Here is a 25,431-nt window from a genome sequence, read left to right on the forward strand (position 1 = left end):
TGGAGGACCCACCAGGAGATGGCGGCGTCCTTCCCATCTCTTGCCCAGCCCAGGCCCCTGTGGCTGGCACCAGATAGGCCTGTTACCACCTGGACAGGTACGAACAGGTCCTGCCTGCCTTTTGTACAGGCACCCCAACCTGCCACTGTTGTAAGAGCTCTGGGGGGTCACGTGTGCATGAGGCACCTGTGGGGGAATGAGGGGATGATCTGCGGCCACGCCAGGGTTCCCAAGACCATGGTGGGGGTAGAAGGGAGCAGACTGCAAGCAGTCGATCCCCACATGGCTACGGGAACATCCTTTTACCATCCACACTGAGAGCTGGACGCGTTTTCCATGAATAATTAAAAAGCAAGGAGAAGGTTGGTTGTAGTTCTGGGGGCAAGTTTTTTTTTTTTTTTTTTTTTGAACTTCACGTGCAGAACGTTGGAAGCTCCTGGTGTGGGGCTGCAGAGAGCGAACCCAGTCGCACTTGGCACCTAAGTGCTGCGGATCAGGGTTGTGGGATGTGGGAGGTAGGAGGCTCCACCCTATGGAGCACAGCAGGACAAAGAAGCCACTCAGCGTAGACACCCTGCTCGGGGTGATGGTGGGTGGTCCTGTGGCCAAGGGAGGAGCCCCACTTCAGAATGCCCCTGTGGTGCCACCCCCATCCAGAGGCCTGACAGGACGGCCTGAGCTTCAGACGGCCCCTGCCGAGGCCCAGGCGGGCTCTGTGTTCAGAGGCACAAGGGCGGTGGCTGGTCTGCTCGTGAGGCCCGTGTACCATGTGAGCCGGCCATCCTGGACAATGAGGGCAGGGACCATGCCGTCTTCTAGCACCCTCAGATCTCCTGGACCCCTGTAAGCTGACGGTAGGGTCCCCTGCCTGCCACCGAGCAGCAGGTACATTCTACCCCACCTGAGCCCAGGTGCCCTGTGAGGGCCCGTGGGCTGCCTCTGCTGCTCTCCTGGGCGTGTTACTGGCTTTGGCTTCTCCAGTGCCCTGAGGAAGTGACCCTCTAGCCACGAGGGGACCTCGCTACGTGAATCTTCCAGGCGACTCTGCCCAGTTTTCATTGGAAATGTTCTGTGGGAACACAGTGGCTTGAGATCTCGGCCAATGAATGAAGAAGGTTCTAGCATGAACCCACGGCCACCTTGCACGATCCCCTCCCGCTCATGGACATGTACGTGTGCCGTGATGTCCCCGTGCCCACGGAGTAAAGGACACTACAGACTCCTAAGTGCACTCGGTCACCGAGCAGGCCCTCAGTGGGGAGGTGACATGATTCTGGAGGCTGGCCAGCTGATGGTTTGGGGCCTGTGAAGCCACCTGACTGGGGCTGGCTGCCACGCTGTTCGTCCTGCTCCCGCCTGCCCTGGAACGGGAGGAGCACGGGCTTCTGCTCCCGCTGAGACCCTAAGGGACAGACGGCACATCACCAACTGTCTTCAGAGAAGTACAGATGGACCTGAGTCCGAAACCCTGCACCGGTTCCCCAGTCTGGGCCCGTGACCCGAGGCCACAGCTCGCCACGTTTGGCCAGGCCTGGGCTCTCTGACCCAGGGCCCCCGGTCGCTGCTGCTGGCAGGGTGGAGGTCCTGAGCCCACGCCAAGCGGGTCGGGCTGCATGGCGGCCTCAGTTTTCCTATGCAGCTGCTGCTTCCTGCAGCCAACCATGAGGAAGCAGGGAAGTTCTCCCAGAGCCAAAGTTCAGTGTCACTGGTGGCTGCAGCCCAGGCTGCGGGAACGTCTGCCCGCAGGAGTGACGCCACGGTGGGGCCTCCAGGGTGGCCCGCGACCACTGCTGGAGGGCAAGGTGGAAGGACAAGACCCCTCCGCCCGCCACAGGGCGGATCGGGCAGTCACGTTCACAGGGGCAAGCAGTCGCGCTCAGCCCTGGCAGGCAGAGCCGCGGGGGTGCTGGAGGGCCTGCCCCCCGAGCTGGAGTCGTGCATCTCAGCTGGGGGTCCCGGCCTGCAAGCAGCCTGCTGCCAGGCTGAGCGGGCAGAGGCGTGGGCGGCTTTGCGGCCGGGGCAGGGCTGCAGAGGAGTGGCTGTGTGCGCCAGTCTGTCCAATGAGGAGCCGCCGTGCTCTCAGGACAGGGGCCTGGCAGCTCTGAGACTGAGCAGTTTAATAGGTGGCATGTGACCGGCAGGGAAGGTGTGCTCTCTGGGGCTGCCCAGGTGGATGTGGTCATCACTCCAAGGCGTCGGGCCAGTTGCCACGGCCAGGTCAGGGACAGAGTGGCTGGGATCTGGGATTCTGCTGAGGTCAGAGGTCACCGCTCTGGGGCTCCACGTTGCGCGTCTCCCTGGGGTGACCACGGGACAGCTTAGGGAAGCGGGAAGCCACTTTGGGCCGGCTGTTCTTGTTCAGGGGCTCTCCAGGAGGGGCGACATCACTGTAAGACAGGAGAATCGGACAGTGAGGGGTGCACAGGCAGGGTAGGGGACGGCCACTACCCAGGTCCACCCCGAGTGGGCTGCAGCTTGGAGAAAGGGGACACTGAGTGCCACGTCACCCAAGGGTCCAACCAAGCCAGCTACATATCTGAGCTGGCTGGCGAGGCCACATTCTGCATCCCGTTTTAGGGTCATGAAGGAGTACACCAGCTAGGGCTGTCTTCCTTGATCCCCTAAGAGGAGAAGCTTCTCTGGAGAACACGCCTTCCAGGTCACAGAGAGCTGCAGCACACACAGGAGAGGGCCCCCAGCGGCCACCTTCAGTAATCCAACGGGCAGCAGCATCCGAGGCTCGAGGGCCACAGGAGGGGGCACTGATGTCCATCCCAGACGCCTGCCCAGCAGGACGGCCTGCGGCCACTGCAGACAGGGACCCAGGCTGCCTTTGCTAACCACGTGGATGGGGGTTGATAGCGCAGAGCAGAGGAAGGACGTGCTCTGTCACAGACGTCCCTCCAGCACCTGGGAGCGCCCCCGTCAGAGCCCGGCTGCAGACTTTGCCCTTCTCAGCTCTGCACCCGGGGCACGGGCATCTTTATCCATCTAATCCTGTGAGAAAGGGAAACCACCCTGGCTGGGAGATGCAGATCGGGGACAGTTACGCCGTGGGGGTAGAGGGGGGCTGGTGGGGGATCCCCCACCAGCTGCCTTCTGAGCTAAGGTGTGAACTCAAGATGAGGTAGTGAGGCTCTGCGAGGTGGCCGTGGTGCCCGAAGCGGGGGCAGGAGGGTGTCATGGTGGCAGAGCTGTGGTGTGCACAGGCCAGTGCGACACAGACAGCAGGACTAGAATGTGCTACAGCCACGTGTGAGAACTAGACAGCGCACCAGCTGGTGGAGGCAGGGTCTGGGAACAGTGCTGTGCTGAGCCTCGGGTACAGGCACTTCCACAGCAAGGACACTGGACTCTGCTGCCGAGAGTGGCCTCTGTCACCAGACCCTGGGCTCCAACGTTGCTTCAAGGTTGTCTTGACTGTGACTCTGAAAACCCAAGAACAGGCCCATCCACTGTCCCTAGCCTCGCGTTCACAACCACAGCTGACCTCCAGACCCCTCTGCGTGTGCGGGCGGGCCACTAAAGTGCCACTGGCTCCTGGGACTGCCCCGCCCAGAGCCCCAGCTCCTTCTGACTCGGACCACCTCTTGTGCGGTCCCTCGGCCCCATGTCCTCTGTGCCCTGCGGCAGCCCAGCGCTGGACTCCCGGGAGAGCTCGGGCCACGTCTGTAACCCAGACCTTCACACCACAGCCTCCTTTGGACTCAGTCCTGGAGGCCTGTGCCTGCCATCGTGACCAGTGGCAGTACCCTTCGCTTCCCTACCGCCTGGGGTTGTGCTGGCACCGGCGAGGCAGAGTCCAGCTGGTGCGACAGACAGGGTGGTCTGCAGGAGCTCTAAGTAGCGCCCTCCAAGCCCCGATTCCCAGCCAGCGCTGGCACCATGCAGCCTCTGCTCCACAGGCACAGCTGGGGCAGGGGCTCAACCTTCCAGATGAGAAGACGGGGTCAGAACCCCAGCTTAGCTTGGCCAGGTGGCCCAGCTGCTAAACTGCAGCACTGGCCTGGGGACACAGGTCTTCAGGGCCCCCGTGCTGTCCTGAAGCACCTGAGGGAAGCAGGACCCTGGTTTTGCATGAAGACGATTACTTGTTGCCTTGGCTACTCCTTGCCCACGTTATCTCCTTCAGTCCCCACAAGCCACCTGCAGGGAGGTGGGAGCTACAGCTTATGGGACTGTCCCCAGAGGGCACAGCAGGCGGCTGAGCTGGTGTTCAGCTTTGCCCCCAGAATTTGCTCCAGTCTGATAAAGGCAGGGGCTCTTGAGAGAACCCAGGGGTGTCTGACCACTGAGCTGCGTCCCCAGTGCTCCCCCGGCCTCTGGTAGCTTAGTTACAGACAGGGTCTCACTGAGTTGCTCAGGGCCTTGCTGAGTTGCTGAGGCTGGCCTTGAACTCGTGCTCCTCCTGCCTCAGGCTCCCGAGCCGCTGGGCTTGCAGGCGTGTGCCAGCACACCCAGCCTTTACCTGGGGAACTTCTGAAGACTCTGATGCTCAGCCCAAGCCCCAGTGACCCCTGCCTGTGTCCTTCAGGGACACGCTGCACGTCGAAAGACCAGGCACGAGAGTGATGCCATTTTTCTGAGGTTAGAGGTGGCTTTTCGGTGGGCTGGCAAATTGGCTGAACATCTGACCATGTCAGGACTTTGAGAAATGATCTTGAACTGTCCTTGGAAGACATGAGGGTGGCAGGTGTGAGCCACGGGATGGCACCAAGGGTCCAGAAGTGTCCTGGCAGCTGCCAAGCCTCACCCGAGGACAGCGGCTCACCGCCGGAGCACGCTCTGCTCTCCTCCCCTCCGCACCAGCTCGCGTGTGTGTGTACACAATCTATATCTCGTTCGCCCTTTCTAAAGGCAGGGATGCATCCTCTGCTGGGTCCGCGTCTCCCTCCTGTGACGCAGCATGGAGAGCTGTCAGCCGTGAGGGCAAACTTCTGTCATAAAGGGTCAGAAGGTAAGTGTTTAGACCTGAGGACCCTCTGGGCCCGTTGCACCCCCCACCTCTGCCCTGCGGTGGGACAGGAGCTGCGGCTAATTAATAGGCGGAAAGCAGGGCCTGGCCGGGGGCCCTGGCTTGCTGGCCTCTCTTCTGCCTAAACCCCTGGGCACTAATCGCAGCTGTGAGGCCTGCTGCCCCGAGCACGGGCTTCTCCTTCACAGGGCCTGCTGTGCCTGGAAGCTGCACACCTGCTTGTCACCCCCAGGTCCCAGGCTAAAGGCTGGACAGAACGTGCTGGGTGACTCTTGGCCCAAGTGGCATCTGGGACATTAGCAGGCCAGGCGCCAGACCTACCCTAAGTGGGTTGAGGCAGCGCTGTTCCCATTCATGCTAGTGACGCGTGGAGCGGGCTGGGCTGGGAGGCCCGGGTGTGGCCGTCCCTCCCTCACCAGTGGTGGCCGAGGCTGGCCTGAGGAAGGGTGCTGAGGGTTCGGTCAGGACTCTGCTGTGTCCCCAGGAACTACCCCAGTCAGCACGAAGCCACCGCCAAGCCCACCAGCTCCTGGAGAGCAGGGGCCTGCCTTATGTCTGGTCGCTGCCCAGGTGGGAGCCGCAGCTCCAGGGTCCACGCCCGGGACCCCGCGGGGGCTCCTGTCTCCCTCCAGGGTGAGGCTTTCACAGCCGGGCGGGGCCCCCACCGCTCCACCATCTCGGGTTCCTGCTGAGTTGAGACCGAAGGGGCCCCAGTCGCTCCTTTCTTTGGGCTTGGATAGAGTATGTTGGCTGGTGAGTGCATGGGGCTTTAGGGAGGGCCACCAACGGCACTAGCCACGGGGCCTCCAGCCACCCAGTCCAGAAGAAATGCAAACGATAGCCGCTTGGCTCAGAGGGTGGCCTTGGAACATGTGGACTACCAAGGGGGACGGGCAGGCTGGGTTCCCCAGGGTTGCCGTGCACAAGTCACCAGGAGCCTTAAACCATAGTTGCGTCCTCTACCAATGCTGGAGGTCACAAGCCCAATATGGGCCTCGCGGTGCTGAAATCGGGGTGACCACTGGAAGGCAGACCCCAGACACCACTCCCCAGGGACAGGTGGCAGTTGAGCCTGCGGGACGGCCAGCCCCCTCCCCATGTGGCACGGCAGGGTCCAGGCCCAGGTGCCAGGTGAGGTGGAAGGCGTCCTCTGCAGGAGGGCTTGAACCCTCCCTGTCAGCTGGCGGGGTTGCAGGACGTCAACCCCACCTCGGGGCACAGAGGCCAAGTATCCAGGGACCTGACTGAGGTGAGGACGAGAGGCAGAGCAGAGTGGGGGAGGGGCCGATGAGTACCTGGCCCTCGTTTCCCACCGCAACCTGCTGCTGGGGCCTCCCCCGGGGCTCCTCAGGTGACCTGAGGGCCAGTGGTCCCCCAAGCTTTCCAGCATAGTCCCCTCTGCCCCAGCTACCACCCCAGGGGTCCACGCCGTTGGGCTGGTGGCTTCTCTTTTCCTGCCAGGGTTGCCTGGGACATAGTGGCCATGGCTGTGCAGGTGCCAACTGCAAAGGTGCCTCTTCCTCGGGGGCAACATGAAACGGGAGGGAGGGAGCGCCACCATCTGCTCGCACCTCGCTGGGTCGCTCGAGCCTGTGGTCCACAGGCTACTGGGGCGGGAGGTCCGTTTCTCTCCTTCCCAAGACACGACGTGGCTGTTGTGGAGGCGTGGCATTTAGGCGCGACCCCAGGTGAGCGTTTCTCTGGATTGCTGCCGCTAAACACGCACTGTGCAACGGCCCGCTCCCACACCCACGTTGGGTTTCTTTGATTCCTGTAACACAGACAGGCAGAAGCCCTCTGGCCGAGAGGTGGCAAGCCGACTGCTCGGCACCAGGACGGACGCTGGACGCGGCTGCAGACGTCCTGGGTCTGAAGGCTCTGCTAGTGAACTTGGGCGAGGGCCCCGAGTTACCCTCCCATCAACTGGGGCACCATCCATCTAGGACTGGGGTGGGACGGAGAGAGGAGAGCTGCTGTCGCTGCTCCCGCTGGAGTCTGGATGCTGGGCCCACGGGAGAACCATGACCAGGAACCGAGTGGATGGGTCCAGCTGCCTGGCTTGGAGTCCTGGCTGTACCACAGGTTCCTTGTGGCCTGAATGGAGTAATGACAGTGACCACCCTCCGGGGACTCATGAGGACCTGAGCTTGAATAAGGACAGCAGCCGGCCCAGTACTGCCCCACCGTGGGCACTGCTCTGACCTGCAGAGGTGACCAACGGAGCTGCCTCCCGTGTACCAGCCTGGGTTGCTTCCAGGTCAGGTGCAAGAAGCAGACCGCGGTCTGGGGGACCTTCCACCTCCCTCAGTGCCACTGAGGGCCATGAAGAGGAGTCCACAGCTGGTCTCCTGCGGCCATGGGGCCTTCCAGTGAATGACAGCTGCCTTTATCACCACCAAGGGCATTTTACAAGCATCGCCACTCGGCTCCATCCTCTGGCCCAACCCTGAAAACCCACGGATGGCTCCTGGGGGCCCGGACCAGTTGAAGGCCCTGCTTCCTCCATGGTGACGCCTCCAGGGCATGGACTTGGTGCCAAGATCCACACTTGAACTTGGTAGCACCTGAGATGCCCCCTCATTGGGGCTGAGCTGAAGCTGTGGACTCAAGGAACCTGCCAATCAGCTAGCAGGTGCCCAGATTTCTGCTCGCCCGAGAAAGAAGTCAAACCTCCTCTCGTTCACAGCAAAACCCACACCTGCTCAAGTGACGGCTCCGGAGCAATCACCGCCGTGCTACTGCACCTCAGAGGTGAGGGGCGTGAGTCATCAAAGGCGTGCCTGGCTGCTTGGCCCGGGCCTGTCCCTGGCAGCAGTGCCCCGTGAGAGCAGTGCACTTGGCAAACCCTCTGGGGTCTTGCTCTCCATGGCTGCTGCTGGCTACTCTCAGGATGGGGTCTTTGCCTTTTGAGCCTTTAAGGTATCAAAGTGTGGCCTGGGAGAGCCCTGGTGGGTGGGGACCTGACAGCGCAGCATTCACAGGGCAAAGGTGCCGTACTGAAAGCCAGGATGCTGGGGTGGCCCGGCTGTCCTGCACTCTTGGCACTGCCTGGCTCCAGGTCTCTATGCAGCACCTGCTGGAGGCCAGCCCAGTGGTCATGATGCATGGGCCACCCCCATGGATGCCAGCGTGGCAGGACAGCCAGGCCTCAGCAGGCAAGGATCGCCCAAGGCCCCACACCAGGGCGAGTACGTGACTGGGCGCGAGCCTGGGGCTCCCGCCCCCGATGCAGCGTTTCCCGTTGGCACTGGGATGCCTGTGCTGAGCGCCTTCCAGGTTGAAGCGCCTGGGCCTCACGTCGCTGCCTGCGGCACCGTTTGCGAATGGAGTCTTCTGCCAGCTCCCAGGTCCTCCTGGGCTGGTTCCTCCCCAACTACCAACCTGCACAGGGTGCGGGTGGCAGGGCCCCCTCCTGCCTCAGGTTCAGATGCCCACACCAGGCTTGTGGCTCACTGTTCCTCTGCGTGGACAGGGCCTTTGGTCACAAGCCCAGCCTGCGCCTCTGTCCTAAACTCTGGGCTCCAAGATGCCTGGAAGCCTGATGCGCATCTCCAAGTCCTCACGCCAACACTGGGGGCACGTCCCTGGCTCTCCTCACATCCCCATGGAGCAGATCCTGTCGGCTCTGCCTTCCTAACACAGCAGCCAGCAGGGCGGGCCGGGCCCAGCCCTCCTTTCACTGTTTCATTCTCCTCCTCCGGGATCCCACAGCACAGAGCCGAGTCCCTGCCTTGACCACAGGCTGCCCGTGAGGGACTGTCCTCCCCAGCCTGGCTTCCCTGCTATCAAGCAGCGTGAGCACACTCAGCCCCAGGGCCTTGGCACGGTCTCTGTGCTGTTCAAACTGTCCCTAGCCTTCTGCAACCACCATCAAGGGCTCCAGGTCCTGATTTTTCTCCACAGCAACTGCCGCCTGACACAAGTTCTCTTGGCCATGTCCTGTCTCCCCCACCAGACTGTCCATGCTCTTGACCTCACAGTACCTAAAATGGAGCAGCGCATGCAGCAGGGGTGTGGTAAGCACAGCGGGTGGGCAGCAGGCCTCAGGCCGTCCTCCCTGTCCAGGCTGAAGCCTCTGGGATTGTTCCCAGAGAAACAAACGAGCCTGGTCTTGGCTTTTAGACTGACTTTAATCCTTATTTTCACATATTTTGAAAGCTAATCCTAATCTCTCATATGTAAAATTTCCTCTGATAAATATACTTGCATGGAGGTAGCTACTTAAATGTCTGTAATTTTCATCATGTTTTGCTAATTTTCCAATCAAAACAACACTTTTAATCACAGCGGTTCTAAATGTATTAGGAAATTTCTCCCTCTGCCTAGTAACTGTTGATAATCCTCCATCGATCAATCCAGTCCTTCCTCCATGTGATGCTTCTTGGGTTGAACAAACTCCCTGGTGTCAGTTTCACATCAACGTGAGGGTCGGAGGGAAGGAGAACCTGTCCAAAGTCCCACCGCTCAGCACAGCCTGGGGCCTTGAACCCAGGGTTGCCCCACACTTTCTGGCCTCTGCGCACAGAGGTTGTTGGGGTCTTGGCATCTGGCTACTCCTATGGGTCCCACCAGAGAACACACCTGCCCCGAGTGGCCAGTGACAAACACCCCAATGTGCTGGGGCTCAACCGACTCGGGCCCAGAGTCTGAGGATGGAAGCAGAGGTTGCAGTGACTCAGGAAGGCCCCACCTGGGCAGCTGCTGGAAGCTGGAGAAGGCTCCAGAAGGAACCAGCCCAGCCCCATCCTGTCTTCAGTCCCGGGAGGCTGAGTGTGGGCTTAGAGCCTGCAGAACTGCAGAGGGTAAATTCACGTGGTTTCAGCCACTAAGCATGAGATAGCTTGACACGATGGCAGCTGAGCCGTGGTCTGAGGAGGTGGGGCACCGGGGCTCGCTCCTGCCCGCCCCACAGCTGTGCTGCACACCCACGGGCCCCCTCCTGCTGCCACCTAGGACCAGCCCCTGGTCAGTGGGGTTGCGTGGATGACCCCTGTCACTCACACACCTGCTACTGAAGGACTCGTCATTACTGTACCAAGAGCTCTCCAGGGGCCTGCTGTTTAGCACTTCAGGCAAGTTTGACAGATGAGGAGACGGAGGCATACCCTGCGAAGGATCTAACCTGAGGTCACAAGGACAGTAAACGGCAGGGCTCGAGTCAAGCCCGGCCTGCAACCCTCCCCTCGCCGATCATGCCAAACAAGCCCGTCCCATCACGACAGCCCATCACAACAGCAGGCTTGCTTCCTGTTCCCACAGCAATCTCGCACCTGCCTTCCAGACGCGCTGGTGGGGACACAGCCACAGCTCTGCCATGGCAGGCTCTCTTGGTGACCCAGAGACAGACGCACAGGGACTCTGCTCTTACTCAGCAGCCTGCCTCTGGCCAGCAGACGGTTCACAGGTCAGTGGCCTGAGGCCAAACGCCCTTCTTTCTGGACCAGTTAAAAATTCCCAGGAGGGACAAGAAGGGGCCACAGCTCGTGAGCACTCGGTTGGGAATGGGCTGGGTAGGCGTGGGTGTTGGTCATCTAGGCCCACGTTCCCCACCTGGGCCAAAGCCCTCTCAAGTTCCTCGACCCCACGTTCCAGTCCTTTCTGCAGCTTGTACTTCAGGAGTTGATCCCAAAGAGGGTGCGATGGACAGGACCATGGACAGCACCAACCAGCACCCCAGAGCAGATCATGCCGTGAGGCCACAGCAGGGGCTTTAGAGCCAGGTGGCAAGTCACCCAGAAAGCCTCCCTAGAGCGGTGGTGGGTCAGGTGAGGGGGTCAGGGCACAGAAGACCACACCTCAGCTCCCAAACAGAGACTGCCACCCTTAAGGTCCAGAGCACCTGCTGCGTGCTGACTTGGTGCCAGTGCAGTGGCTTCTGACCCACGTCAACCCCGCTACACTCCCCTCGGTACCACAGCCCCGCTGAGACGCTGGCTGGGCGGCTTCACCTTCGAGGCTCGTTTTTCTCAGCTTGAAGAGAAACGGCACTACCAAGCTCGAGGGCAGTTGCGAGGGCCTGAGGAGGTGGCTCCTGGCCTGGCCCTGGAACTGGCAGGGCCAGTGGCCTTGGGCTCTTCTCCATCTCTGGTCTGACGGTGGAGGCCCAGGGGAGCAGAGCTGCTTTTACACATCCACCAAGCCAGCCGCCATGGCTCTGGCAGGGCTCCGGCCACGGTCCCCCGGTGCAGAGCTGCCCACAGGGGAAACCATCCTGGCGAAGCGAGGGCCAGCAGCCCGCGGCCTCGGACGGCGGCCGCTCCAGGATCTGCTCCGTCCAGAGGGAAGCCCTTGTCGCTGGGGCAGCCGGGTGTTCCCTTGGCTGTCCTGGCTGCCTTGCTGGCGGATACCACCAGCTGTGCCATGCCACCTGCTCCGTGGGTCCTGAGCCAACGTGGCGGCAGAGGACAGCCTGCTCTTCCCGCTGCTCTGGGGCTGGGTGTCGAGCTGGCCTCTTCACTCGCCGCGGCTTCTGGGTCAGACGCTCGGGCTCCCCCTGCTCTGGCACTGCCCTACTGTCCTCCAGCTGCGGAGGACGATGCCCTCCTAGGCCGCCAGGATCCTGCATATCCAAGAGGCGAGAGGACGGCTCACGACGCCTGCACAGTGACAAGGCGCAGCGCTCTTCGCCAGCAGGGCCGAGGAGGCCACCCGTGGAGTCTCCCAAGGTGGCTGAGGGAGGACGGCCTGGGATACAGCCTCACGGAGGGCACCGCACAGCCTCCTGAGGAACCAGCCTCACCAGGGCAGAGCAGTGCGGAGCCGGGATGTGGTGGGGTTTCTGCAGTGCTGGGCAGAAGCCTGCCCCAGGCCACGGGCGGGGGCGACGGCCCCTCCTCAGCCAGCTCGCTGCAGGTTCAGGGCTTCCCCGCGAGTTCACCAGGCCAGCTCCCCAGGACGTCCGCCCCGGCTTCCCTGCGTGGAAGAGGCCACACACACTGCTTCCTACTCCCGAGGTGCGGTTCTCGCAGCCTGGGGTTCATGTGCTCACGTGACCCTCACGGCCACCCTGAGAGGTGCTGCTGCCGTCCCCACACTGCAGAGGGAGACACTGAGGCACACAGCAGCTGGCGGCAGGCTGGGCACAGCCCTGTCACGCAGCAAGTGCTCTGCAGATTCCACCGAATGACGAACCCAGCAAACGCTGCCTTCCAAGAGGTCATTCTGGGGCGGGGTCCAAGCCTCGTCTGTCTGCAACACCTGCCAGCCCAGGGCCTCGAGCCAGAGGCTTAAGAAACCCAACTGGAAGATGGAGGCGGCCTCCCACCTCAGACACCAGCAGCTGGCCTCTGGGCGCGTACTGAGCTCTCGGCTGACCCACGCCCAGTCCCCGGGCACCTGCAGGGTGCAACCGCTCACGTGGCACCTCCTCACCTGGTCAGGACGGCATCACTTCCTGCCTGGACCTCGGAAAGCCTCGGGCTCGCCCACCTCAACTCCATTCTCACAGAACATCCGGAGTGAAGTTTTAAACAGCGACCATCATGTCACTGCCCTGCGCCAAACCCTCCATGGCTTCCCACCCACCTAGAATAAGTCCTGCAGTCCCTGCGCTGGTCTCTGAGGCCCTGTGCACTCTCTCCCAGTGATCTCTAGTCTCACTCCTCTCCTCTGGTGCTGGCTGCATAGGTTCTGACATGCCTGGTGTGCGCCTGCCTCAGGGCCTTTGCACTTATTGCCCCTCTATCGGAACAGTCTTTTAGAAATCTGACACCTTCCCTCAGAGAGGCCCTCCCTGGGCATAGGATGGGAAAACCCACCTACGTGGCTGCCCCGCCTCTCATGCACATTAATCTTCTCCAAAGACCTTCTGGTAGGCAGAGTCCTACGTGCCTGTGCCTGTCCATTTTCCCCTTCCCTGCGTTGCTGTTGGGCCTGCTCCATCCCCAGGGCTTGCTGAGGGTTAGCAAGTGCTTGCTTGGTGAACGAAGGGACGATGAAGGAGAGGGTTGCTGAATTCCGGCCTCTCTGGGGCTCACCTGTGTCCACGCAGCGGGGTCCCGAATCCTTCCCACTGCCTCTGGAATCCCGTAACCCACACCATCGCCCACCCTGTGGAGATGGACTCCAACCCTCGCCAGGCAGACGGGGGGACGGGAAGAGGAGCATAACCGCTGTGTTTGGGGGTGCCTGGCCCCGGGGGACTACCTGAGGATTAGAGAAGAACAGCTGTCCCCGTATCACTTTCAAAAAGTGAGTCGTGTGATCTCTGTGGCGGGAACCTTTAGAGCCAGGAGGCCTGCACCTGGCCTGCACTGTGCTGTGTCCCTCAAACGTCAGGCCACGTGGCCTGAGGTGACTGAGTGGCTCGTTCCATGTCTTCAGACAACAGGGCTGGAGTCCCTCAAAGGAGAGGCCTTTGAGCAATGAGCTTTCCTGCAGGAATTGGGGTCCAGGCTGACCCTGCACCTCTGGAAGAGGCGGACGTGCTGTCCCTCCCAGTTACCCCAGCACTGTGTCCATCCTGGGGGATCCTGGGTTGGCAAGGAGGGGGAAAGACTGCCTTTCTGAATGATCAGTGTTACAACAGCTCTTTAATGAGTACCTACTACGTACTAGTCCCCAAATCTCAGGATCCCTATGGTATGATCTTAGGCAAGTCACCAAAATTTCCTGAGACGCCAGTTTTTACCTGTAAAGGTATATGGGTGGATGGACAGCTCGATAGTAACGTCTGCCAGGTTTCTGTAAGGACTTCCTCCTCTTCCTCCTAGGGATTCCTTCCCACCCACAGCAGCCCTGAGCTGAGCGCTCTTACACGGAAGATCTCATCTTGTACCTCGGCAACCTCCTCATGTGGGCACAGACCCCGGCTCCCCCTCGGTGGCAGAGCTGGGAACTACGACTGACTCCAAACCTCTGTGCTCTCCGGCTCTGCCTTTGGGGCTGCGTGGCTGGTGGAAATCAGTGCGGCAGGCCGAGGGAGGGGACGGGCTGGAGCAGAGGTCAGAACGGGGCCTGCTCTTCCCATGGAGCATCATTCATGCCTGTTTCCCAACTGTCCATGCCAGGTGGCCGGCTCATTCCAGACATCGAGCGGCACCTGCACTCCTTCCAGCAGCAGGGCGGCGCTGAGCACTGTGCCCTCGAGGCTCTGGGCAATCCACAAAAGCACGGGAGGCAGAGATTAAAAGGCCAGAGGTCTCAACTTAGGCTCAGCTGGGGACATTTTGTCCCTGAGCTGAACTTAACCTGCTCACTGTGAGAACAGAGTTCACCTGTTAGCAAGAAATAGGCAAGAACTTTGCGTGTGGCGGCAGTGCCGCCGCAGAAGTCATGGATGGCGCTCCCGCTGAGACTCCAGCGGGAACTTTGTGCCATGACCTACTCTGCCTCCCACCCAACTTCCTCTCCCTTCGCGGAGCAGGGTGGCTTCCCAGGGATGAATGACTCTGCAGACACTCATTTTAATAATACGCCAAGTGACAGCATGCAAATTACTGATGCCATCGCCCACTGGCCGCCAGTTCTCAGGGTGGCTTTCTGGAGTCCAGGCCCCTTCGTGAATGGCACCTGACCTTCCCCTTGGGATGGGCTGACATGCCCGATTTGCAGGGTCTACCTCCCTGCACCCCCAGCACAGAACACCATCAAAGTGGGGGTCTCAACAGAAGAGGGAGCTGGGGGGCTGCCACTCCACTTTGGGAGGTAGACTCTGGGGGTCCCCCTGGGCCACCCTGATAGAGCCCAGAATGGAAAAGACATGGCCCACTTCCCCCCGTCTTACTTTCTAACCCAGTGGTGCCGGTATTGACAAGGTAGGCAACAGGAGGCCCAGAGATTGGGGGGACGGTCAACCTGCCGATTCAACTGATGTGTGCAGATGGCAGATTGTTTAAAAGTCATGCTGCCCTTCACAGAACACAGTGAGATGCACAGAAAACGGAAAAGCATATGCAAAAGCAGGTCCTGCCCAATACTGGAGCCACACTAGCCTCAGAGTTCTAAGGAATATTTTTCATGAAGAAAAACAAAAGCAAGTTCTACCCACCAGCTTGGTGTCCCCTGGGACCTCACGCAGTGGAGTTGAACAGTGGGCTGGCTCCCAGGACAAACACATGGGCACACAGCAAATGCACCACGGGTGACAGTGTCCTCAGTCCCAAACCTGCGGCCTGCACACTTGCATGTGCCTGGGGTCAGGAAGGTTCCACGGGTGACACCACCCAGGCAGAGGAGAAAACCGGCCCAATAGCACGATGCCCAGCAGGGGAGGGTGGTTCAGTGCCAGGAGCCTCTGAGTCAAGTCAGAGGCTCGGTGGGCACTGGGTCCCCACTGACTGTGGCCAGGACTGTGGCATGGAGGGACAGCTCACTGACTGTTCACCAGAAACTTGACATTTTTTTTTAAATCTGATGTCTTCTAATTTTTTGGTTGACAATTACTTTAAGAAAAACAAGTGGGAGGGGCAGGCTCAACGCCCAGGCTGGGGGCCTCCCACCTGTGTGAGGTGAAGGCGATACACAGTCCCGCTCCCTGGGTGTGCCCTGCGATGCCCCAGCTGCCTGCTCAGGGGCTTGCCGCCTCCTCTTCAGTATTGTGGAAGGCTACATTGATGTAGTTACATTGTGTTCTAATTTTGAAATATCATGAAACCTTGTGAAATTGCCATTTTAATGGCAACTTTGTGAGATTCTTCCTAAGAGATTCTCAGGAGGATTAGAGGAAATAAGGCAGTGGACACATTAGGCAGTACCCGTAAGTGCCCCACAGACAGGGGTGGCATCTGAGGCAACAAGTCCCCTGTGATCAGTGACATAGACCCTCTTGGAGTCTGAACTGGTATGTAAGAGAAAAGTCTGTCAAGATTTGGAAGAATACTTCTGCTTTGAGAGGTTTATTTCCTCAGCCAAGAGATTTTTTTTAGAGAAGACAAGGAACCTGGACCTCCTGGCTAGGCGTCAGTGGAGATGCTAGTCTTGCTGGGTTTTGGGCAGCACAGAAAGGAAACCTCCATGTGGAATTTGCCAGCAAGGTCAGGCGTGGCTGCTGCTCATCTCCCCTCACCCTTTCAGAAGTGGGGGGCGGCTCCACTCAGCTGTGAGGAAACCAGGGAAGCGAGCGGCTAGATTTCAACCGGGGTCCAAACCAGTGTTCAGTCCAAGTTCCAGTGTCAATACTGTGTTATTTGCAACAATCTCCTGCTGAAATTCTTTGCTTTCTAAAGCCCATGAAATTGAGCCTTATGTTCTCCATGCTGATTAGACACCAAAGGTTTCTTGCACGGTGCTGCTGAATAGCAACACGCCCAGTGCATGCGTGAACAGGCAGCTTTCCCAGTGCGGCAGGCTGTGTTGGATAAATGCTGGGCTGCAGGTGCCTGGACTGCCAGGCCAGGCGGGGGACACTGATGTCCTGCAGGGCTGGGGCCTCTACGGGACTTGCTCTTGGTCTCGACTGTCTTAGAGCCAACTCGCCAACTCACCTTTCATCAGGGAGGTGAGCCAACGTCCACGGCTCAGCGAGAGGTGACACACACCAAAGGCCAGGGGTCCCCCCGTGGGAGGTGGATGAGAACTTCTCTCATGACAGTGTGGCCGGAGCCCCAGGCCAGGCATCACAAGCAAGTGCGTCAGAGGAAATGCCACGCTCCCCAGAGCGCCCTCTGCCCAGGACGAGGCGCCTTTTATCACAGGAGCACAGCACAAGTGCCTCCTCACAAGCCCTGAAATAGACCCCAACAGCCTCTTGGCTACAGCGAAGCACCTGCTGGAAGCTCAGCCTGGCAGTGCTGGCACAGCCCACAGGAAGCAGCCATTTCTGAGTCACAGCTCTGTGCTGCAATGCAACCGCCCCATGCCCTCCAGTACCAACAAGCTGCCGCCACAGGAGCCTGTTTTCACATTATGTGTTTCCACAATGACAAGAACATTCTAGAGACAACCTCGCTGATTGCTAGAGCAAACCCAGATGTCCGCATCTTGGTTCCCCTGCTTCCAGGATGTAAATGTCACAGGCAGGGAAGGGACAGAGAACAGGGGACTGAGACAAGGTGGGGACACCTAAGTGGCCACCAGCTACCTCAGGCGCTGTCCAAGTAGCTGCTTCCCAGCCACAGATGCAGAGGTATGGTGCAGACCCGGGTTTGGAAGGCAGCAGCACCTGCCATGTTACCAGGCAGCTGGGGACCATCCTGTGAGTGTGTAGCAGTTGGACTTCTCTAAGGCAGAGTGGGCAGGAGTTTGGACCTCCTTTCAAGCTTGTTCCTACTTAAGTTATGGTACTAGTGGGTCATTCCAGCAACAGCAGCAGGAGCCTGTGAGGTCTCCTCGGGCCATCACCAAGCTGATACAGGTTGCTTTAGTTCTGGAACACCTAGCTGACCAGCACATGCATCTTCCCTTTCATCAAGTCTGAATTTACTTGAGGACTTCACATAACACTTGCCTGCCGACTTTGGGGTCTCAGAAGTGCTGAACCAAGCCTCCGTTTCAGCACCACGGACAGCTCCCTGGGCATACCTGGGGCCAGGTGGGGCCACCACAGACAGCCTCGCTAACTCACAAAGGGACCAAGCAACAGTGCTCAGGTCCAGGTACTCACATGAAAAAGGGCATCAGTTGGGTGAGGGTCTCCTTCTTGGGGCTGGCAGCAAACTCGGGCACCATCTGGATGACTTTGTTCATGACGCTGCGCAGGTAACTCTGGAGCTGCTTTCTTCGTTCCTCTACGAACTTGGCATCCTGAGGACACAGACAGAATGTGTGCTGGGTGTGCTCCCCTCGTGGTCCAGGAGGGACCCCACGGACCGCGCCCTGGTCAGCCCACCCAGCTGTCTCCAGGAGTCACTCCTCGTCACTTCACTGACAGGACGCTCGGGTGGACCGTTAGTAGGTGGGGCAGCTGCTCTAGGACCTACTGCAGTGTGCTCCACGAACAAGTCCCAGCCAGCAGGTGGCTGCTCCCCTCAGCACGCCCAGTGTGGTCGAGGGCAGAACCCAGAACACACAGGCACTGCTGAGGCGTTCACAGGCCAGCGACGAAGACACGAAGCTAGCACCGCACAGGTAAACGTGCAATTACTAAGTGCTGCCTCCAGTTTTCAAAATATTGTCATTAAAACTTTGATCTTTAATGATGTCATTGCTTCAGAAAGATTTTTATTAACAGTGTCTACCTACTGTTGAAAACGAGGCCATCTGGCGGTATGGCTGCCCCCAGCTGGGCTGTGCACATGTGGCCATGCCCTGTCCCCCAAGGACAACTGCCTAGTTGAGGTGCATGGACTGGCCTCTGAAGGCAGGGGCCACTCTGCCCCTCTCCTCAGCACTGCTGGGTGGTATGCTGCTGCCCCCTCCCCTGGTAGTTTTGACAGTTTTGGAGTGGGGACCCACAGCGTCTACAGTCACTCCCATCGCACACCTGTGTCCTGGTGACCCTCTCACAAAGCAGCCCTGGGCCACACGGGCACCAGCGAAGCCTTCCTCTGAAGAAGCTCCTGTGGGCTGAAGACCAGATGGTGGCCAATGAAGAGCAGGGAGAGGGCAGCGGGCAGGGCTGTTCGCCCTCCCAGGATCGTCAGTGTGGACTGACGGACAGGTAAGGACAGCTAGAGCAGGTGGCACCTCACCCGCAGGCCCTGTGGATTGGGTGGCACACTCCTCTGCTCCCCGAGCCGGCACAAAGCTGGTCCACAGCAGGCTCAGTAGGATCTGTCAAACAAGGCCACGTGCCGAGACAGCACCTTCAGAACCTGCCTGGCGCCCAGTCCCCCACGGAGCGTTCCCACGAAGTCCTGCCAGGGACCAGACTGGGCATCTCTAATCCAGGGTTGGCAGTTACCCAACGAAGACACAGGATGCCCAGTGGCTCGTTAACTTCAGATAAACAAACATGGATTTTCAGCAGCAGTGTCCCGCCAGAGATAACGGCCATGGGGTACTGGGACACATGGGTACTGAGAGATCGACGGTTGTTCCCCTTCAATTCAAATTTCGTCAGGCACCCTGTATTTTCTCTGAACGCCTCCTCTGAGCACCAGGTGAGAGGAACGCCCAGGGAACATGTGCTGCCAGCAGGGATCCCCTGGGGCCACCTGAAGCCACCCCCTGATGAGGTGCATCACTGGAGGTCTTCCTCCAGAGGGACAGCAGCACCTGAATTGCCACAGGTCACTCCGTATCACTACCAGCACAGGCCCTGGCCAGTGGCTAGGATCTCATGTAACCTGGAAAGAGGTCGACTGTGTGGCAATGAGTGAAGAGACCTGGCCCAGAAAGGTGCCACCAAGCCAAAGCCACTTGGGGCTCTGCATGCCAGGCTGCGTTCCTTGGTGTCTGTTGTGATTTGGGTATGAGGTGTCCCCAAAAGCTCAAGTGTGAGACAATGAGAGAGTGTGGCATCGTCATTAGATAATGAGAGGTGTATCCTCATCAGTGGTTTGACCCACTTATGTGGATTAACTGGGTGGTGCCTGTAGGCGGGGAGGGGTGGCTGCAGGAAGTGTGGCACGGGGAGTGTGCCTTTGGGGTTTACATTTTGTCACTGGTGAGCAGAGCTCTCTGCTGCCTGCTTGCAGTGGCCTGAGCTGCTTTCCACGGCAACAACCTCTAGCCACCATGTTCTGCCTCTTCTCTGACTCAGAGCTACGGACTCAGCCGACAACGTACGGAACCACCGAAACTGTGAGCCGAAATATACTCTTCCTCCTTTGTCGTTCTTGTCAGGTCTTTTGGTCACTGCGACAAAAAAGCTGACTGAAATTTTCCTTGAGGTGCAGCCCGTCATTAAGCAATTAGACACTCCTCCTCAGGAAGGTGGTAACACACCAGGTCAGTGCTAAACGGAGCTAATCAAGTCTCGTTTTCAATCTGCACAAGAAACCCTTGAAGACAGTTTGAGAGGCTGCTGCAGGAAGACAGAAAGGAGCTAGTCAGCCCTGGGAGACCTTGGGAAGGTTCTTTTTTGGAAGGGGGAAGGGGATGCTCAGAACACTAAAACCAGAAGAGGTCCCGGATGGTCTCTCATGCTTCGTGGGGCTCGCTGAGCCAGAGCCCAAGGAAAGTAGACCCCCAAATGGAGACCAGAGGATTCCACCCTCGGGGCTAATCTGCCCTGGGCACCTTCCCGGCACTTCCTCTCACCCTGGTGCCCCAGGCAATAGCACCTTGGCTGAGATGAGGGTTATCCCCCGAGGAATCCCAAGTCCTCCCCAATGCCCACGGCCATGCCACGTGTGCCAGGTCTGGCTGTAAGCACACCCAAGGGGGAGCCATCTCCACTTGACGACCAAGCATGTATTACCTGAGCTGTCAGGTAAGTGACAGTCTCTGCAGCGTCTTCATGTGGCTCTGTGCTGGATCTACCCAGTCTGGTCACTGAGGCTCAGGCAGGGGAGGACCTTGCCCAAGAGCTCAAAATTACAACCTCCCTCAACTCGGAAGACAACCCAACCTGCAGAAGAACAATCTACGGCTTCCTCTTTACCAGGCTTTACCAGCAGAAGCCACCTACCGTGTGAACAGAAGGACATCTGTCACCTCTGTGCCAGGGCAGGCAGGGCTGCATGACCTCCAGTCTCCGTCCTGGTCACCTTCTAATCCCTGGCCTGAATCTCTGCACACCTGGGTAGAATATGACCCAAGGGACACATGAGTCATGGAAGCCTAGGTTCTTCCTGTGACTGTGATGGTTTTACCTTTTTAAAAAAATTATGATGAAAATCTTTAAAGATGTCAAGGGAAGGGGGGATGGGAATAGGAAGGACAGTAGAATGAAACATGACTCTCCTGTGCTCATGTGAGAATAAGGACCGGTGTAACTCCACATCATGCACAAGCTCAAGAACGGGATCCTAATTAGAATAAATTAGACTCCATGTATGTATACTATGTCAAAATACACTCTACCATCATGTATATCTAAAAAGAAAAAATTAAAAAATACACTTGGGACAGTAAAAAAATTAAAGATGTCAAAAGAGCACATTCTAATGAGTCCCCGTCGTGCTTCTCCTAGTGGTCTCCACCCTCCTCCACTGCTTCGGCATCGCTCCTGAAGTGCTTTGGAGTAGATTACAGCCATCAAGGCATACCTGAGCGTGCGTTTCCAAACACTTAAGAACATTTTCCTATTAACCACAACACCATCATCACCCCTAATAAAATTACTGTTAATTGGCTGATGCCATCTCATAGCTAGTCATATTTATGAGTCTTTGGGTTTTCAGATGAGCCGCTGCTTCTGCAAAGTTTGGAGGGCTGCAGTGCCTCCCGCGTAGGTGAGACTCGGCAGTGGACGCCACGTAGCTCAGGATCGATTCCCTCCAGGGGACGGTCAAGTTGTGGCCTGGCAAAGCCTGTCCCACCATTTTCTCCACAGGTGCTAACGAGGGTTCACAGACTGAGCGTGGCTTAAAACACTAAAACCAGGGGATTTCTGTACAAAATCCAGATTCTTGGCCTCCCTATAAAAAGGAGCAGCCCTGCTGGTGGGCAGGGGCTGACCAGCAAGGACCCTCACTAGCTGGAAGCACAGTGCCACTGGCCTGCCCAGCCTGCTCCCCTCAGTCCCACCCCACCTGGCCTTGATAATGGCACTGGGAATCAGTCCCCACTTTTTAAAAAAGCACTCTGGACTACTTTAATGGGAATATTTTTTCTCTCCAAAAAGGTTAATTTTGAGACTCAAGAAAATAAAGACACCATCAAATTAAGAATAAATGTTCTAAAAACAAAGGAATGCTGTGAACGGGCAACAAGCAGGGCTCCTGCACTTTGCCCAGTGTCCCTGGGACTTCCTGACAGAGGCCCGCGTCCACCCCACCCTGCAGCCCCCACCCCAGGGCAGGCGGCATGGGAGCAGGGGATGGAGAGAGCACCGCGTTTGCAGAGCCCCTGCTTTCCCCTGAGACTGCCCTGACATTCTGTAAGATAAACAGAAGGTCCAGTCCATCAGGAGCCTCTCCTGAGAGACGGCCACATCAGATCCAGCCAATCTGACAACATATTGCTGGCTAGAGAATTCCAGAACTTTTCAGAGACTCTCACAAGACCCGGCCCTGAGATAGCATCCTGCACCACTGTGATAAGACTGGCCCACCAACCCCACTTCTGCTTCCAGAGCACAAAGGCAGGCCAGGTTTCCCAGCATGCCTTGCAGTTAGGAGCCCAGGCCAGGTTCTGGCCGACGGATGGTGATAGGAGCGAGGCAAGTAGAGTTCAGGCCTAGCCACAAGGCAAATCCCCCGCAACTCACTCTTCTCCCGCCCCTGTGTGGGAGCACGGAGGTCCTGCGTGGAGATGGCAGAGCCACGTGAAGAAAGAGCTCCCAGAGGCCCCGGATCTGCACTGGACCTCGGATGTGAATGGGCAACTAACTTGTGTCGTAAGCGTCAAGTTAGAGCTATGCACGTGCTGGTCACTCAAGGACTGCTGCACACCTACCCACATCTGTGGCACTGTGCCTTGAAGGACAGTGCCCTGGGAAACAGAGGCGTCCCCATGGTCACAAGCTTAGATCCAGGAGAGACAGTAAGCATGGCCGCCAGGACAGACGGCCTCAGCCCGGTGAGGAGGAAAGGAAGTGCCCGGGAGGAGGCGACTTCGAAGGGGAGGCCTGAAGGATAGAGGAAGGAACCCCAGGAACAGAGGCCAACAAGAAGACTGCTCTGCTCCTCCAGGGAGGGGATGCTGGGGGTAGAGGAACCGAGTTCTCCTTCAGACCTAACCCAGGTGGGACTTGCAGACGGGGTGCGATCATTCATGGGGTCGTTCACCCGTCCAGTGACGTATCAGCTCATTCATTTGTTCATTCATTCATTCATTCATCAGACAATCTTTGGAGGCTACTCTGACCCAGGCTCTGTGAAGAGAGAGGTAAATAAGACTGGAAGCTGCCTGTAAGGAGCTCAGTCAGCTGGGATGGTTACCACGCAGTGTCAGAGCCACGCTACACACTTGACAAAGGCATATCCAGGCCTGCTGGGGCCACGCGGGGACTGTGATAGGGCCGTGGTAAGTACCAGGAGGACAAATGCAGGGGTGGAGGCTGGAGGAGCCGTTGCTACCGCGAGCGTTCAGCAACATCTCTTCTGCAGGCCCGGGCAGGGTGCCAGGCGCGTTCTGTCACTGCACTCCATTCTCCACACACCCTGGAGGCCGGGGCTTTTAGCATTCCCATCTCGGAGGGAGGAAGCTGGGCTCAGGAGCCAGGCACCAAAGACTCAGCACAACTACTTTGGGACAGGGATAGAGACGGAGTGGGCCAGGGAGCGCGAGGCCGAGGGAGGGAAAGGTGTTCCCCGGCAGAGGAGCCTGGAGATGCCAGGCGGCAGTGGAACAGACTGGAGAGCAGGCGGGCAGTGAGCCCGGGAGCTGGAGGGGAAGCGGGCGCCCCTGGGGGGCCTCTGTCCTCAGGTGTGACAAGTGACAGGTGTCCAAGCCAGGCAGCGAGTCAGCTGTCTATGAGACGGAAAGGGTTCTGATGCTCGGGTTAGAAAGCCACTCTCCTCGTCCCTGGGGTGCTGGACTCTGCCTTCCTGCTTTCAAGAGTGAGGTGCTGGCTGGCAGAGATGCAGGCCTGATTCTGCCTCCTGGGTCGCAGGCCGTGGGCCACAGTCCACCACAACTGCCTGAAAACCTGTGGACTTTGCTCTACGGCAAATGTGACGCCTGGGCTTCACACCAAGGCCCGAGCAGCGATTTCTGGAAAGAACATTATGCAACTGCTAATTGGGAAACTGAGGAGAGAGTCCCATTATTGCCACTTTGAAGACCCTCCATGGAGCCATCTGCGATGAAGAGCTGGCCATGCCAGGCACTCCGAGCTGCTCCCAGACATGCCCGCGCCCCTCACAAGCTTCTGAGAGGACGTTTCAGCAGAGCTGCCTGAAGTAGCCTCGCCTGAGAAACTCGCGGGGGGCAATGAAATCGCAAGCACAGAAGAAACCGCCTGATCTCTGCAGGGGACCCGGCTGCACTCATTCAGGAGGGCCTGGCGCTCACACCGAGGCCAAGCGGCCGTGAGCCACCTGGCCGAGGGACCTGAAGGGGTCCTTTGACTGGCTGAAGGGAGCTTCTCCTAGGTGGCCAGAGCTGGAACACACCAGGGGAGGCAGAGAGGGAGGACGAGGACTTCCTTCTGGTTTTGGGAGGGGAGAGCAGGCGTCATGTGTCTGCAGCTCCTGTGGTGAGACTCTCCTCCAGGGCCTCTAGAGAGATCCACCAACACAGGCCAAAGTCACTGTCCCTCCCGAAGGGACAAGAGAAGCCTCCTGGGAGGCAGGGAGAGGAAGCAGGTCAGGGACAGCAGCCGGCAGCCAGGCCCAGCGCTCGGGCTCTCGCTGCTGGCCACGCTCCTCACGTGAGTGCTGCAGCGAGCCCCGAGGCCGAGCAGCGCCAGCCACGCGGAGAGCGAGGGGGAGCCCCAGCTCGGTGCTTACCCAAATCCTTGGCCCGCCGGATGGATGGGAGCAGCAGGCGGAGGTTCCGCGCCAGATCTGATCCTTCCCGGCAGGAGAGGCCCCTCCTCTCGTGCCTGCCCGTCCGCAGCCGCGCCCCTCCCCGGTGTGGTCACTCCCTAGGACGCGCTCTTCCTCATACTCCACCTCCAGTGCCACCCCAGGGCCGGAGGGCAGTGCTGGCTGCTCACTGTGCCACGGGGCAGGGGGCCCGGGACCAGGCACGCTCGGCCCCACCTCTGCAGACACTCTGATTCCCTCGGGGGTCTCACGCTGCATCCTCCTGCAGCAGCCACATGAGGTGGGGTCACACCGGGCCCTCGGGATGGTTACGGCTCCTGCTAGCAGAGGTGCTACGAGCAGCAGACCATTTCCTTGCCCGGCCCTACAGCCTGGGGGATCCTGGGCCACAGGGAATGACTGGGTTGTGAGAGCCTTAACCCAATCAGCGGGCTAATCCCAGATGGGATCACCTGGGAGGTGACTGAGTGGAGGGTGTGGCCGGAGGAGGAGGGCCTGGGGGCATGGCTTTGGATACATATTTGTATCCGTCAAGTGGAGACCTCTCTGCTTCCTGACCACACTCTCCCGCCACAATGTCCATGGACTGAGACCTCTAAAACCCTAAGCCTCCAAATAAACTTCTCCTCCTCTACAATTGTTCTGGCTGCGTCCTGTAGTCACAGCGGCAAAAAAGCTGACTGAAACAACTTTCTTCACGTCTCTGCTCCAACGTGCCTTCTGAGATGCCCTTCTGGCCGCTCCGAAAGCACAGCCATGGCTCCTGGCCCCTTTGTTTTTCTGCACACTGGCGACAAGCTCCACCTCTGGTGCCTGGTGGCAGTGCCTGGCATCCAGTAGATGCTAGTACTTATAAAGGAACCCTCTGCAGACCACCACTTTATCTGCACAGGTCAGGAGCATCTGAGCTTGGACTGTTCCACTTCCATTTCACAGACAGGCTCGCTGAGGCAGAGGAGCTGCAGAATTTGCTTGAGCTCACAGCCAGCGAGCCGGAGACTTGGAGGCTGAACTCGGGTCTTCTTGGCTTCTCCCTCC

At 58.9% G+C, this 25,431-nt stretch overlaps 1 protein-coding gene across 3 annotated transcripts in view; it reads right to left on the reverse strand.

Moving 5' to 3' along the window:
- Positions 1-426: 426 nt before the first annotated feature.
- Positions 427-25,431, reverse strand: part of Snx29 (sorting nexin 29) — a 394,118-nt gene continuing 369,113 nt past the window's right edge. For all 3 annotated transcript variants that reach the window (XM_047532903.1, XM_047532904.1, XM_047532905.1), the window contains 2 exons: positions 17,517-17,656; positions 427-2,387 (listed from right to left, as the gene is read on the reverse strand). In XM_047532903.1, the coding sequence (XP_047388859.1) occupies positions 2,258-2,387; positions 17,517-17,656 (270 nt within the window). In that variant the 3' untranslated portion in view covers positions 427-2,257. The remainder of the gene's footprint in view (positions 2,388-17,516; positions 17,657-25,431) is intronic.

This window comes from Sciurus carolinensis, chromosome 18 (genome assembly GCF_902686445.1).
Source record: "Sciurus carolinensis chromosome 18, mSciCar1.2, whole genome shotgun sequence".
NCBI classification, from domain to species: domain Eukaryota; kingdom Metazoa; phylum Chordata; class Mammalia; order Rodentia; family Sciuridae; genus Sciurus; species Sciurus carolinensis.